This window comes from Lepidochelys olivacea, assembly GCF_965140295.1.
Source record: "Lepidochelys olivacea isolate rLepOli2 genome assembly, chromosome: 9".
In the NCBI taxonomy this organism is placed as follows: Eukaryota; Metazoa; Chordata; order Testudines; family Cheloniidae; genus Lepidochelys; species Lepidochelys olivacea.
This window is the reverse complement of record NC_140419.1, coordinates 75520846-75536233: the sequence shown is the minus strand read 5'-3', so window position 1 is coordinate 75536233 and position 15388 is coordinate 75520846. Positions and strand designations below refer to the sequence as shown.

The 15388-nt window shown below is 41.9% G+C and overlaps 1 protein-coding gene across 26 annotated transcripts in view; it reads right to left on the bottom strand.

The window, feature by feature from the left end:
- Window positions 1–15388, bottom strand: part of LOC311526465 (uncharacterized protein) — a 257232-nt gene that overhangs the window by 63898 nt on the left and 177946 nt on the right. For all 26 annotated transcript variants that reach the window (XR_014713014.1, XR_014713015.1, XR_014713016.1 and 23 more), the window contains one exon: window positions 5110–5228. Coding sequence is in view for 16 of the 26 variants with exons in the window: in XM_084639540.1 (XP_084495666.1) it covers window positions 5110–5228 (119 nt within the window). In the remaining 10 variants the exon portion in view is untranslated. The remainder of the gene's footprint in view (window positions 1–5109; window positions 5229–15388) is intronic.

The following is a 15388-nucleotide window of genomic DNA, read 5'->3' as shown; positions in this document are numbered from 1 at the left end:
ATTTCACATTTACAGCCGTGTAACCAAAAGCAGAATTTAATCCAGATCCGTGCTTGTCGTTATCTTCATATCTTTTCTGTCTCTTCGCAACTTCCAAACTATTTCATTTGACTTGTAAGAAAACACATTCTGTGGCCCAAATTCTCTGATCTGGCTGAACTGTGTTTGGCACAGGACTCGGGAGTAAGGGTATAGTTGGTTTAGACAATAGCCAGTTTCATCCCTGGTGGAAGTTAGAGCAGCCTTAGAGATCCTATAAATCATGCCTGGGTGCCTAAGGCCAAAAGAGGCCATTCTAGAAGATGTGGATCTAGAGAGTGCAGTAACATGCTGACTCTAGACATACCCTCTCTGCGGAGGGCCAGGAGAAGGGCCGGTATAGAATTATTGCAGCAGCTCTGGGTCACTCAGGGTTTTCCCTTATGTGAAACAGTGCCAATGGCCAGCAACATACCCCAAAATCTGTCCTCTATTTTGGCATTGTATTTTAATATTAACCAGTCCCAGCTTTCTGATGACAAAGGACCTCTGCTGCTCAGAGCTATCTTTCTCACCAATTTTATCCTCTTTACAATGACACCCAGCCACTGGTTCTTTTTATGTAGATATATACAATAACATTCTGAGGCATTTGCCTGCTAAATTGATTTCTCTGATCTTTAGTTGATTGATGGAGAGACACCTCTAAGTGCTTGTGTTTCCTCCAATCATAGGGGACCCTGACTTCAATGCTCAAGTGGGCTTTAATTTTTGATTAGGATTAAAAATCCTGTACCTGCCACCTGTATGCTTGCATAGTCCCTGAACTGCCATGTTTGATATAATTCACAGAAGCATTTCATCTGGGAGGGAGGAATTCCAGGAATTATGTAGCTGAGTTATTCAAACAGTCTATCTAGCTTTACTAAAAGCTGCTGGGTACTATTCCACAGGCAGCATCACTAGAAATAGTGCCATAACAGTGCAGTTAATTCTGGCTGGAAATGGTGCTGGGTTGCAAAATTCCAGAGATATAACATACTGGTCACTCCAAGGGCAAACTCGGAAGAACATCATAAATAGGCTCAGGCAAAATAGACCTACTGATCTGCACATTAGCCATCCAACTGCTTTGTGACACGTGCTATTCCCCTGCTCGTTTCTGGGGCCTCTTTAGTCTTTCTACAAATTGTTTCTTCTCAGTCCCTTAAAATTTCCTCTGAGGGCTTTCCAGTCTTTCCTCTGTGCTCTCCACTCTATCTGATCTTCATCCAAGTATCCAGCAATGCAATATACCTGGGCATGAAACCGTCAACCCTTAGGAAACTCCAGCTAGTACAGAACTAAGCAACAACTCCTCAACAACATAGGCTACTGCGAGCACATCAGACTTGTCCTTCACTCTTTATATTGGCTTCCCATAGAACACTAAGTCAAGTTATAGGTCTTGGTCCTTACCTGCAAGGCTTCCAATGACTGAGTCCAGGATATCTCAAAGATTATCTGATGTTCCTGCATGGGAACTGTCATTGGCAACTCCACTCCTCAGGCACAATTATACCTTCGATTACAAGATAAAACTCACTCAAGAGGCAGAGGTTTCTCGAGAGCTGGTCTAAGACTGTGGAATTAGCTTTGACAGTAACTAAGGACTATTACAAACCTCACCATCTTCCATCCAAATGCAAGGAGTGTTTCTTCTATCTGCCTTCTCTAATATAAACACAGAGCAGCATGTACATGATATAATAAAATAAAAAACAAACAAGCAAAAAATAACTTACCAAACCAAAACACTCTGGTGCACACACAGTTCTCCCTCAGGGAGAGGATGAGAGCAAGAACAAACCACACTTGACAGATGTTAGTCGTAGTGCTTAATGCACAACTGGAAGGTGCTCAGATACTACGGTGATGAGATAGTCAAAGAATTAGAATAGAACTAGTCATTTCAGATCTCCCTAAAGTCACAGTTGGCCACTTTATTTTCCCTTGCCGACCTCCCTTCAGCTCCGTCTTTCAGAAACCTGTGTGTTCCTTCCTCCTACCCCTCCCCTTGGCTAATCAAGGCTCCTTTAATGGTTCCTTGCTATTCAGATAATTTGTGATTCCCCCTGCCTCTGACCATTAGGAGCCATATTAATTTCTTTCATCTCTGACATGTTATGGAAATTAGCAAGCCTTTCAGCGTGGGCAAATGTATTGTTTTTATGAAACTGATCTCAACTCCTTACTGCTTAGACATTCTCAATACCCTATTTGCCCCATATCTTAAGTATTCTTAATACCCTATTTGTGCCATATTTTTTTTAGACCATTTTTTTGGTGCTGCTTTATTCTTAAAATAATGCCAAGCGCTCTACTCCCTGCATTGTTTGTGCAATGTCTCTCTGATCATAAATTTTATAGACGGCTAATAGAATGCAAACACATTAGCAGTAACACACAGAAATCCTGATGCCACAGGGTAAATAGGAAATGCAACAATGCATTTACAATTTTGACCAGTGAAATACCAACACTGCTCGTTGATCTCATTAAAGGCTAATCTACATTCTGAGGAAATAAAGTTCACTGAGATTTTAGATCCTTAAAAACCAACATACAAAATCTACAGACTAAATTCATTTTAAAACAACTCAAATAGAAAAATAACCGATAAAGGAAGGCATGAAATTCAAGTTCTTCTACTCTCTATTAGACTAGAGTTAATAATTACTCTGTTATTGAACAATAACTTCCTTCCATGCCACAATTATATGTAAATCTCTTCTGCTCTGTTAAAATAACAGCATCAGCACACAGATTAATACCAATACTTTAATTTTTAGTAATAAGTTTACTTGAGGAAAAGGGGTTGAGCAAAAGAAGTGAGAAAAGGGGGTTGGGATGCAGGATCAATAGCTTATTTGTATTCTCTTTATTCCTTTATCATAAAGGGAAGAGAGAGAGAGAACACAATTGCTAAGGCCAGGTCTACACTACACACTTACTTCAGTATAACTACATTGCTACCTCTGAGCAACTTAGGCTGGTCTACCAGGGAGATCAATGCTGCTGCAATTGATGCAGCAGGGATTGATTTAGCGGGTCTAGTGAAGACATAGCTACCGACTCTCGCAGAGGTGGAGTAATTAAGATGATGCCGATATAGTATTTGTAATGTAGTCTTGCCCTGAGATCCTTTTGCCTCCTCTCTGCACCCTAAATGAAGACATACACATTTAAATCACACCATTTCCATCTGGACACTTTTGAATCCAGACTTCATGGATGACTCTTCATAGGGACCTGAGCGCTTCACCCAACTCTGCAATAGACTGTGTGCCCACAGACAAGTCACGTAACTTCTCTGTTCCCAAGTTTCTTCATCTGTAAAATGGGAATAAATATATGCATGCATCCAACGAAGTGGGTATTCACCCATGAAAGCTCATGCTCCAATAAGTCTGTTAGTCTATAAGGTGCCACAGGACTCTTTGCTGGAATAAATATAGTTATCCACCTTTGAACAATAGCTGGAAAGCACCTGTTAGGCACAAAGTACTGTGGTATTGGTAAGGATGATTGATGACAAAATAAGCATTCACACACTGCTAAATTAGTCAAGTACATCTACTCCAGTTTTACTTCTGGCAACACTAGAATGAATCTCACCGCCATTACCCTACAGGGAGCAGCAGCATTGAGTAAAATGGCAACACAACATAATTCATACATTAATCTCTCTTTTGGCTGGAATATGCATTTCTACTTGAGTCATTCTAGGCAAGAAAAGAAAATCTTTACTCTTCGGAAATATCTCTGTCTGATACAGTACAGAGTGGAGCTGAGCAAATAATTCCTAGGGAACAATTTGATAAATTAATTTTTTTTCTGTTGTGGAATATCCACAAATACATTGGGATTTCCTTGAATGCACTCGTTATTCAAATGTATTCAACAACTACATTTCCCAGTTTTTCCCTTTATGGCTCGATTATTGTGATTACATACGTTACATGAAGCCAGATCCTCAGCTGCTGTAAATCAGTATAGCTCCATTGATTTTATTTGTTTATTTTCATTATTCACTCACTCTTTCAGAGGCAATGAAACAACAAATTCGGAAGTTACAGTAGTTGTATAACTTATACTATTGTTTTATAACTATGATGTACTGTACATATGTAGGGTTATGTCATAGTTTGGATCTAGTTTGTAAATAAATCTAGTTCTTCACAACATTTTTTCAATAACTTGGATGGTGGAACTAATATATACAAGTAGATGAGGCACTGTGCATACTGAGTTAACTGACCATCAATCATTGTAGAGAGTGCTGCCCATTATATAAGATTTGATCCAAAGGCTACAATTGGAGCTAGCATGGGACAGCATAAGTGACAAAAGGAGACGAGCTGTTTGAGATTTTTTTTCCTCAGTCTGTACTACTAATTCAGGCAAAGGTGAGCAGACATTTTACAAAGCTAACATTTCCTATAGCAATGCAATATCTGGCTAGTCCATTTCATCCAAAGTCAGGCCTTCTGCTGTAAAACTACTCTTAAATGTGTTAAGAGAGACATGTTCTTAAGAGTCTTTCTAGTTTCCTTCTTGCGTGGAGATGCCTGGCACATTTTTGGAGCTTGACCAAGTGGCAATAATGTGGCCCTGGCTGCTATTCCTAGTTCCGTTATGTGACCTTGGGCAAGTCACTTCACCGTTCTCTGACTCAGATTCCTCATGGGCATAATGGGTGTATAATGATACCTCTGTAAAAAGCTTTGATCGCTATGGATGAAAAGTGCTTGGTATCATTATTTATGAAAAGATAAATCTTTAGGGAAAGAGACCTTCAGGCACTAAGCACTTTTGCCTGCTACAGGTTTCTGAATCTGAGTCCTGATTGTCCAAAGTCTGTAAGCATGTGCTTTACTGTATATTTCAAATAATCAATTTTGTTTCTATCCAGTATCAGGATCTGTCTTAAATGCAGTCTCTTGTATTTAAATAATATTTTTATTGTGGGTTGCCTTCAAAAAGGACAAGCAATACAAAGTGAAACATATCAGTTAATCAATAACCTAGACAATCTGCAGTATATTAACAGCCCTCATCCCCAATCATTAGTAGTGAGATGCTCATTACCTGATTAACAAACAAAGAATGAATGAAGATGTTGATGTGGTTTTTATGGAGCTGTCTTTTTCTCTTGGATTCCTGCAGTATAAGGCAGCCAAATCTCAACATAATCTTCAGTGGCGTTTCTATAAAAAAAATAAAACCTTTTCTCAGTAAGACAATAGAATATAAAAGCCAATGTATGACTTTGAAGTAGCAGCTGCTGCCTACAGGGATCTTCACCTGCTCTTAATTAAATCAACATTAAGTCACAAGACCAGCCCCTTAGTAGGTGGGCTCAGGGGTGTGCAGTTTGTAGGATCAGGCCCTTAACTTTGCCCATAGCTGTTAGAATAGGATGAAGCATAGAAGGATGATGGTAAGCAATCAGTGATTTGACAAGCTAACCTGCCTTGCTAACAATCGTATCATATCCTTATGTAACGCACTGGTGAGTGTGCCATGTCCTTATCTAGTATCACCCAGAGTCCCAAAGGCTACTACTGCTACTAGCTAATGGAGATGGTTTTTTGTTTAGTTTCTTATAACGCGCAAGGGGTACAGGCCTGTGCTTTAGAGCTAAAGATCCAATGTTCTAGCTACATTAGCAACCCATGGTGGGTCTTTATACCATTATGCTAAAACCTTGTTTTGGGTTAAGTTAAAACCTACTTCAGACTGATGCATAAACACACCCTTCATTTAAGATAGTTGTAAGAGACAGTTAAGGTGCCACACCTAAAACAAGGCCTAATAGAGTCTTCCAAGATATTAACACCATGTCAATGAGTATGGAGTATTGTGGGTATTGGGTATTGTGACCAGCTGGCTATGGGAGAGAACAAACAGAAACTGAGAACATGCAAGAATGGAGAGAGAGGCAGAGGCAAAAAAGCAAGAAAGCCAAGCAGTAGCCTGTGAGCACAGTGTGACACTGGGAAAAATTAGAGAGAGAGAGGGCTTTTGAGGCGATTGGCTGAAGAGGTTTGGGGCTGTAAGCTAAGCAACTGCTCCTTCTGTTCTTAGTTCCCCCTGCATTTGGAAAAGCAGGACTTTGTACACTCCTTGTGAATCAACAAGATTGCATCAAGAGCATGTCAGACTCCAGCAATGTCTGCTTCCAACTGGAACATCTCCAGGGCCCTGAGCTTTGACTAGGCACTGGGGCTGAAAAGGGGCAACAATACTAACAACCCAATGCACCATACCACAGAGGAGGAAGATCATGCTGCACAATGTCTGGTCACTTTCTCCTTGGCCCCCCAACTTTTTTGACCTGGTCCATTGTCTGTGTAGAGCTTTTGCCAAGGCCCACACACAGCTAAGTATCATGTTGGGACAAACTTTTTCAAATAGCACCTTTCCCACCCAGCATTCCCCTGCTGCAGCTTTTTCTGAAGTTCTTATTTCATGCACCTTGAACATCATGGAAAGCAAAGCTCAGTAAGGGTCAGATCCAAAGCCCACTGACTTCAATGTGCTGTGAATCCATCTCTAAGTGATTTGCAGTAATCTAATGCTGCTATTTACGCAAACAGGTGACTTATCTTGGTTTATTTAACTTGTTTTCCTTTTATTTATCTAAAATTGTCTATCAATAGAATCTGCCCACACAATTTTTCGTTTGAAGTTTCCACTTGAGCAGCCATATTCCTAAATCTACCCACAGACGAATGGATCAGAACAAACCACCCAGATATGTTCTTATATTTGTACCTGGTCTGAAGGAACTGTTAATGTCTGATGTCAATGTACATGTTGCAGTTTCTGTGCACATTTATGCATGAAATACCCACTTTTACATGTGCAAAAATTGTGATCAGAGTAAAAAACAATGGAGTTTTCATGAAACCTTTTAAAACATGCTTTTATTTCACTGAAATAAAGGGAAATTAATAGGGCTGTCAAGCAATTAAAAAAATTAATCGCGATTAATCGCCTGCTAAACAATAATAGAATACCATTTTTGAAATGTTTCTGATGTTTTCTACATTTTCAAATACATTGAGTTCAATTACAACACAGAATACAAAGTGTACAGTGCTCACTTTATATTTATTTTTATTACAAATATTTGCACTGTAAAAAACAAAAGAAATAGTATATTTCAATTCACCTAATACAAGTACTGCAGTGCAATCTCTTTATAATGAAAGTTGAACTTACAAACGTAGAATTATGTACAAAAAATAACGGTATTCGAAAATAAAACAAAGTAAAACTTTAGAATCTACAAGTCCACTCAGTCCTACTTCAGCCAATCACTCAGACCAGTGGTTCCCAAACTTGTTCTGCCGCTTGTGCAGGGGAAGCGCCTGGCGGGGCGGGCCGGTTTGTTTACCTGCCGTGTCCACTGGTTAGGCCGATCGCTGCTCCCAGTGGCCGCGGTTCGCTGCTCCAGGCCAGTATGTCCCTCGGCCCGCGCCTTTTCCACCCTGGAAGCAGTGGCCACTACGTCCCTCAGCCCACGCCTCTTCCAGCAGCTCCCGTTGTCCTGGAGCAGCAAACCGCGGCCACTGGGTGCCGCGATCAGCTGAACTTGCAGATGCAACAAGTAAACTGGCCCAGCCCACCAGGGGCTTTCCCTGCATAAGCGGCGGAACAAGTTTGGGAACCACTGGCTCAGACAAGTTTGGTTACAATTTGCAGGAAATAATGCTGCCCAAGTCTTGTTTACCTGAAAGTGAGAACAGGCGTTCACATGGCACTGTTGTAGCCGGCATCACAAGATATTTATGTACCAAAGATGCATATGTCCCTTCATGCTTCAACCACCTTTCCAGAATATACGCGTCCACGCTGATGACGAGTTCCAAACTATAACGATCCAAAGCAGAGCAGATGAATGCATGTTCATTTTCATCATCTGAGCCAGATGCCACCAGCAGAAGGTTGATTTTCTTTTTTGGTGGTTCAAGTTCTCTAGTTTCCACATGGAGTGTTGCTCTTTTAAGACATATGAAAGCAATCTCCACACCTCATCCCTCTCAGATTTTGGAAGGCACTTCAGATTCTTAAACCTTTGGTCGAGTGCTGTAACAATCCTTAGAAATATCATATTGTTACCTTCTTTTCGTTTTGTCAAATCTGCTGTGAAAGTGTTCATAAAACGAACATGTGCTGGGTCATCACCCAAGACTGCTATAACATGAAATATATGACAGAATGTAGGTAAAACAGAACAGAAGACATAAAATTCTCTCCCAAGGAGTTCAGTCACAAATTTAATTAGTTTTTTAACGAGTATCATCAGCATGGAAGCATGTCCTCTGGAATGGTGGCCAAAGCATGAAGGGGCATATGAATGTTTAGCATATCTGGCACATAAATACCTTGCAATGCCGGCCACAAGGTATTTGCCATGTGAATGCCTGTTCTCACTTTCAGGTGACATTGTAAATAAGAAGCAGTCAATAGTATCTCCCGTAAATGTAAACAAACTTGTTTGTTTTAGCAATTGGCTGAACAGGAAGTAGGACTGAGTGGACTTGTAGGCTCTAAAGTTTTACATTGTTTTGTTTTTGAGTGCAGTTATGTAATAAAAAAAATCTTCATTTGTAAGTTACACTTTTATGATAAAGAGCTTGCACTACAGTGCTTGTATGAGGTTAATTGAAAAATACTATTTATTTTATCATTTTTACAGTGCAAATATTTGTAATAAAAATAGTAATATAAAGTGAGCAATGTACACTTTGTATTCTGGTTTGTGATAGAAATCAATATATTTGAAAATGTAGAAAAACATCCAAAAATATTTAATAAAGTTCAATTGGTATTCTATTGTTTAACAATGCAATTAATCACGATAAATTTTTTTAATCACAGTTTATTTTTGTGAGTTAATCCTGTGAGTTAACTGTGATTAATTGACAGCCCTAGAAATTAACTTAAATGTGCAGCAGTGTTATTGTTTTGCCTGCTAGTGCCATGAATTTAAAGGAGGAATATTGTTTTGTATTTTTCCAAAACTCTACTCCTTTCCTTGCCTCTCACCTTACCTTCTTTTCTCTATGTCCTTATTTTCTTTCTAACAGTTTCTTTCATCACCTCTTTACTTTTCATCCCTTCTTCTTGCTCTGCTTCTTTTGTTTCACTATCAATTTATATTCCCTTCATCTGCTCCAATCCTATTGCTCTAACACCTCATCTTTTTTCCTTGTAGACATTCTTTTTCTCTGGGTACGTCTACACTACGAAATTAGGTTGATTTTTAGAAATTGATTTTAGACAGTCGATTGTGTATGTCCCCACTAAGCGCATTAAGTTGGCAGAGTGTGTCCTCAATACCATGGCTAGCATCTACTTATGGAGCGATGCACTGTGGGTAGCTATCCCATAGTTCCTGCAGTCTCCGCTGCCCATTGGAATTCTGGGTTAAGCTCCCAATGCCTGATGAGGCAAAAACATTGTCGAGGGTGGATTTGGGTACATATCGTCAGTCGCCCCTTCCTCCCTCCCTCCGTGAAAGCAATGGCAGACAGTCGTTTTGCGCCATTTTTCCTGGGTTACCCATGCAGACGCCATACCACGGCAAGCACGGAGCCCACTCAGCTCACTGCTGCTCTTGTGAGCATTGTAAACACCTTGTACATTATCCTGGAGTATGTGCCGAACGGGGCTAAGAGACGTCAGCACGAGGACAATTGTGATGAGGACATGGACACAGACATTCCTGAAAGCACGGGCTGTGGCAATTGGGACATCATGGCAGCAGTGGGGCTGGTTGATACAGTGGAACACTGATTCTGGGCCCAGCAAACAAGCACAGACTAGTGGGACCGCATAATGTTGCAGGTATGGGATGATTCCCAGTGGCTGCAAAACTTTCGCATGAGTAAGGCCACTTTCCTTGAACTTTGTGAATTGCTTTCCCCCACCTGAAGCACAGGGATAGCAAGATGAGACCTGCCCTGACAGTTGAGAAGACAGTGGCGATAGCCCTGTGGAAGCTTGCAACGCCTGACTGCTACCAGTCAGTTGGGAATCAATTTGGAGTGGGCAAGTCTACTGTGGGGACTGCTGTGATCCAAGTAGCCAAAGCAATCACTGACGTTCTGTTATCAAGGGTAGTGACTCTGGGAAATGTGCAGGTCATACTGGATGGCTTTGCTGCAATGGGGTTCCCTAACTGTGGTGGGGTGATAGATGGAATACATATCCCTATCTTGGCACTGGACCACCTTGCCAACCAGTAGTAAACCGCAAGGGGTACTTCTCATTGGTGCTGCAAGCACTGGTGGATCACAAGGGACATTTCACTGACATCAGCGTGGAATGGCACGGAAAGGTGCATGACACTCGCATCTTTAGGAACTCAGGGCTGTTTGAGCAGTTGCAAGAAGGGACTTACTTCCCAGACTATAAAATTACCGTTGGGGATGTTGAAATGCCAATAGTTATCCTTGGGGACGCAGCCTACACTTTGCTCCCATGGCTCATGAAGCCGTACACAGGCAGCCTGGACAGTAGTCAGGAGCTGTTCAACTATAGGCTGAGCAAATGCAGAATGGTGGTAGAATGTGCCTTTGGACGTTTAGAAGCTCACTGGTGCTGTTTGATGACTAGGTTAGACCTCAGTGCAAACAACATTCCCATTGTTATTGCTGCTTGCTGTGTGTTCCATAATATCTGTGAGAGTAAGGGGGAGACGTTTAATGTGGGGTGGGAGATTGAGACAAATCGCCTGGTGGCCGATTTTGAGCAGCCAGACACCAAGGCTAGTAGAAGAGCACAGCTAGGTGTGCTGCGCATCAGAGAGGCTTTGAAACCCAGTTTCATGACTGGCCAGACTACGGTGTGACAACTGTGTGTGTTTCTTCTTGCTGCAGACCTGCCCCCTTTGTTGATTTTAATTCCCTGTAAGCAACCACCCTCCCCCCTTCGATCACAGCTGGCAAAGGAAATAAAGTAACTATTGTTTTGAAACTATGCATTCTTTATTTATTAACTAAAAAAAAGGAGACAACTGACAAGGTAGCCTAGGTCGGGTGGGATGCGGGAGGAGGGAAGGACAAGGCCACATTGCTTATTGTAGCCACACTACAAATCAAAACTGTTTGAATGACAGCCTTCTGTTGCTTGGGCCATCTCTGGAGTGGAGTGGCTGGGTGCCCAGAGCCTCCCCCACCGCATGTTCTTGGCATTTGGGTGAGGAGGATATGGAACTTGAGGAGGAGGGCAGGCTGTTATACAATGGATGCAGTGGGAGTCTGTGCTCTTGCTGGCTTTCCTGCAGCTCCAACAGATGCTTCATCTTGTCCGTTTGCTCCCCCATTAGCCTCAGCATCGCCTCCTGCCTCTGCTCTTCGTGCTCACTTAATGCTTTCCTGGCCTCTGCCATTGAATGCCTCCATGCATTAAGCTATGCCCTATCAGTACAGGAGGACTGCATGAGCTTGGAAAACATGTCATCGTGAGTGCGTTTTTTCCGCCCTCTAATTGCGATAACCTCAGGGACGGAGATGATAGGGGGAGCATAGAAATATTTGCACCTATGGGGAGATAAAAAGGGAGAGTAAAATTTAAGATTTAACATTTCTGAGAACAAAAGGGAGACTCTTTCACAGTGAATCAAGCAATTCACAGCACACAGCACATGTGCTTTAGGTACAAGGTCACATTTTACCTCTTATATTGAGTGCCTGCCAGTATGGTGACATATCACACATGGCTGGGCAACAGAATTCGGTTTGCAGGCAGCCATGATAAGCCTTTTCGTATGCAGGGTTGGCTTCTTACGCCTTCATAATATGTGGGAATAGTTTCAAACTCCAGCGCCATCCTTTCCCATAGCAAGCAATGCTGGTTGGGTTTCACATTTAAAAGGAGGGGCTGCGGTTTTCGGGTGGATGTGCAGCACACACTTCCCCCCACCCCACCGCGTGGCTATTCTCTGGGCTAATCCCTTTTAGCCAAGCGCAAACAACCAAGCATGAACGGGGTCCTTTTACTGTTCCCTTACAAAAATTCCCATTTCAACCAGGTGACCATGAATGATATCACTCTCCTGAGGTTAACACAGAAAGATAAAGACCAAATGTTGCTTGAATGCGACCAAAACCCATGACCATTCTCTGCCATGCTTTGTGCTGCAATGATTCCAGACTACTTGCTACTGGCTTGGCATGGTAAAGTGTCCTACCGTGGAGGATGAAATAAGGCAGCCCTCCCCAGAAACCTTCTGCAAAGACTTTCAGAGTACCTCCAGGACAGCTTCATGGACATATCCCTGGAGGATTCCTGCTCCATCCCCAGACACATGAACAGACTTTTCCAGTAGCTGTACTGGCCACGAATGCATCCCAAGTCTTCAGGGCAAATCAAACATTAAATACTATTGCTTTTAAACCCTGTACTGTAGTTTCAAATGTGCACTCACCAGAGGTGTCTTCTCCGCCTTCAGGGTCGAGGATCCCGCCTTGGGAGGGTATTGGCTCCAGGGTGATGAAAAGGTCCTGGCTGCCGGGGAGAATGGATTCACCGCTTGCCCGCTGCGCATTCTCCTCCTCCTCCTCCTCTTCCTCATCCAAAAAATTTTCCTCTCTGTTGTGTGAGACTCCTCCCTTGCAGGTGTTCACAGACAGTGGTGGGGTAGTGGTAGGGTCCCCCCCTAGAATGCCATGCAGCCGATCATAGAAGGGGCGTGTATGGGGCTCTGACCCGGAGCAACCATTTGCTTTCTTTGTCTTTTGACAGGCTTGCCTGAGCTCCTTGACTTTCTCGCGGCACTGCTGTGTGTCCCTGTTGTAGGCTCTCTCCACCATGCCCTGTGCAATTTTGGCAAGTAGATCAGTATTTCTTCTTTTTGACTGGAGTTTGGCCTGTACAGATTCTTCTCCTCATACAGCAATCAGATCCAGTGTCTCCCTTTCGGTCCATGCTGGAGCTCGTTTGCAATTCTGGGGGGACAGCATGGTCACCTGTGCTGCTGAGCTCGCCACGCTGACCAAACAGGAAATGAAATTCAAAATTTCCCAGGGTTTTTACTGTGTACCTGGATAGTGCATCAGAGTTCAAAGTGCTGTCCAGAGCGGTCACATTGGAGCACTCTGGGATAGCTCCCTGAGGCCAATACTGTCAAATTGCGTCTGCACTACCCCAAATTCGACCCAGCAAGGGATGAGTACAAAAGGGATGAGTACAAATTCAACCCACCGGGGATGAATACAAAAGTCGATTTTAAGAGCCCTTTAGCTCGATGGAACAGGGTTGGTTGTGTAGACGCATTCATTTTAAAATCGACCTAATGCGGCTAAATTCAACCTCACCCCATAGTGTAGACCAGGGCTCGGCTTCACTTTGTTTTTCCCACTCGCTCTTTCCTCTCCCATTCCCCTAATGGCTTTCAAATTCTAGCAGGGTTAGGAGCAGTTTCCCTTCTTGTCTGGTGCTGATGGAGCATTTCAGGAACTCTGTCGTCTAGTGGGGAGAGTCCAGCCTTCTATTCAGCAGTTCAGAAGGAATCGTATGGCACCATAACAAATACACAATTAAAAAATGAACTAGCCAACCCAGAAAATTGTCCAACGGCATGACATTTGCAGATCCTACTTTTTTTTAATCCTTCCCATTTTCTAAGGTTCCTTTAGGTAGAAAAGTAGACTTTAATATAAAAGATTTTAAACAAAATGTTATCATGAGCCTTTATAGGTGTTTAGTGCTGAATGGAATGCTGAAAGCAACAAGTAACTAAATTGGTAGCCCTTTTGTTTTCTTATCACGCAAATCATTTGCTGAATGCTAACAAGCAGTCTTTATATGCTTAGTCCACTTCTTCATAGACTAGTATTCTTATCATGATGTTTCCTTGAACTTGAACTAGGTATATAAATTTAAAGATTGGAATATGGGAAATTATTAAATTATATAGCATCAGAGAGATGTTACAAGGAAATTCTGATATTTCACAGCAAAATATTGCCAATTATGGTAGCTGTCAATTTAACAATAGGCTTATTCACTATGGTGTTTGATTAATGTGAAATTATTCAGTTGGCTACCTTGTAGTTGGCCTATTTTTGTGTCCAATTAGTATGCTAATAATGGTAATTATGTTCTATACTGCATGTCTCATCACCTAGAGGGTTTTTAAAATGATAAAATAATGAGAATAAACAAGCTGATGCTGACATTCACTGGGCCATTCTAATTACTTACTGAGAGCACACTGGGGAATCAACACTCAACCAAAGAAAATGATTCTTGCTTACTTTGTTAAAACTACTCTTTTCAAAGAGCATTAATAGTTTGCCGCTGTTTTCTTTATTACACGGGACTGCACTTTCCCCCCCTTTTATTTGCTCTGTTAATGTACAGTATCAGTGCAAAAAAAAAAAGAATCAAATTATATTAGACTTTTTTGATAATTGTTTGCAGAAGGTGTCAGAAAAACAAATAACTGTAATTGCTGAATTATGCACCTTGGTAATGGCTACCATTTATTTCTTCACTGTTGTGATAAACATACCATCACCTCTCCCACCAAGACTGTGTGGTACCTTTTCAGTGTGGAAAGGAACTGTTTAACTACTGCGAATGTCATGTGTTTGGGTGAACTTTTTTCTCCATGCAATGCCCAAGAGTATACCTATGGCTACTTTTCCATGTAATATCTGTTCTCAGTTTAATAGCACCCATGCCCTCTGTAAGGGAGCTAATGGCCACATTTTCATAAATCAGAGTAGCAGCCGTGTTAGTCTGTATTCGCAAAAAGAAAAGGAGTACTTGTGGCACCTTAGAGACTAACAAATTTATTTGAGCATAAGCTTTTGTGAGCTACAGCTCACTTCATTGGATGCATTCAGTGGAATGCATCCGATGAAGTGAGCTGTAGCTCACGAAAGCTTATGCTCAAATAAATTTGTTAGTCTCTAAGGTGCCACAAGTACTCCTTTTCATTTTCAGAAATGCTGACCAGCTGCTGCTACCTTTGGCTTCTGTTAAGCACTGTAGCTGCTCAGCACTTCTGCAAAGGAGGCCACGTGGAAGGCTCTGTCCATGTGACTGAGGTGCTTCCAGGCTATCTCTCTCCCAGCATTCCTTGTTCCACTGATGTCCCCTCAATAACAGACCCTCCAAGGAACATGGGCCATCTGACTCCAGTTCACCAATCATGATACAGTAAGGACCTACAGTCATAATGCTCAGGCATAAAAAACTTCCCATTACATCATTTTACAGAGATTTCCTCTTACTTTTCCAGCAGAGGGCATAGTTGTGGACATATTTAGGTGATTTATACTATTTAGATGGATAAAAACATACACTAAGAGAGACTCTAAAGGTTTGACAATACAGAAAAATT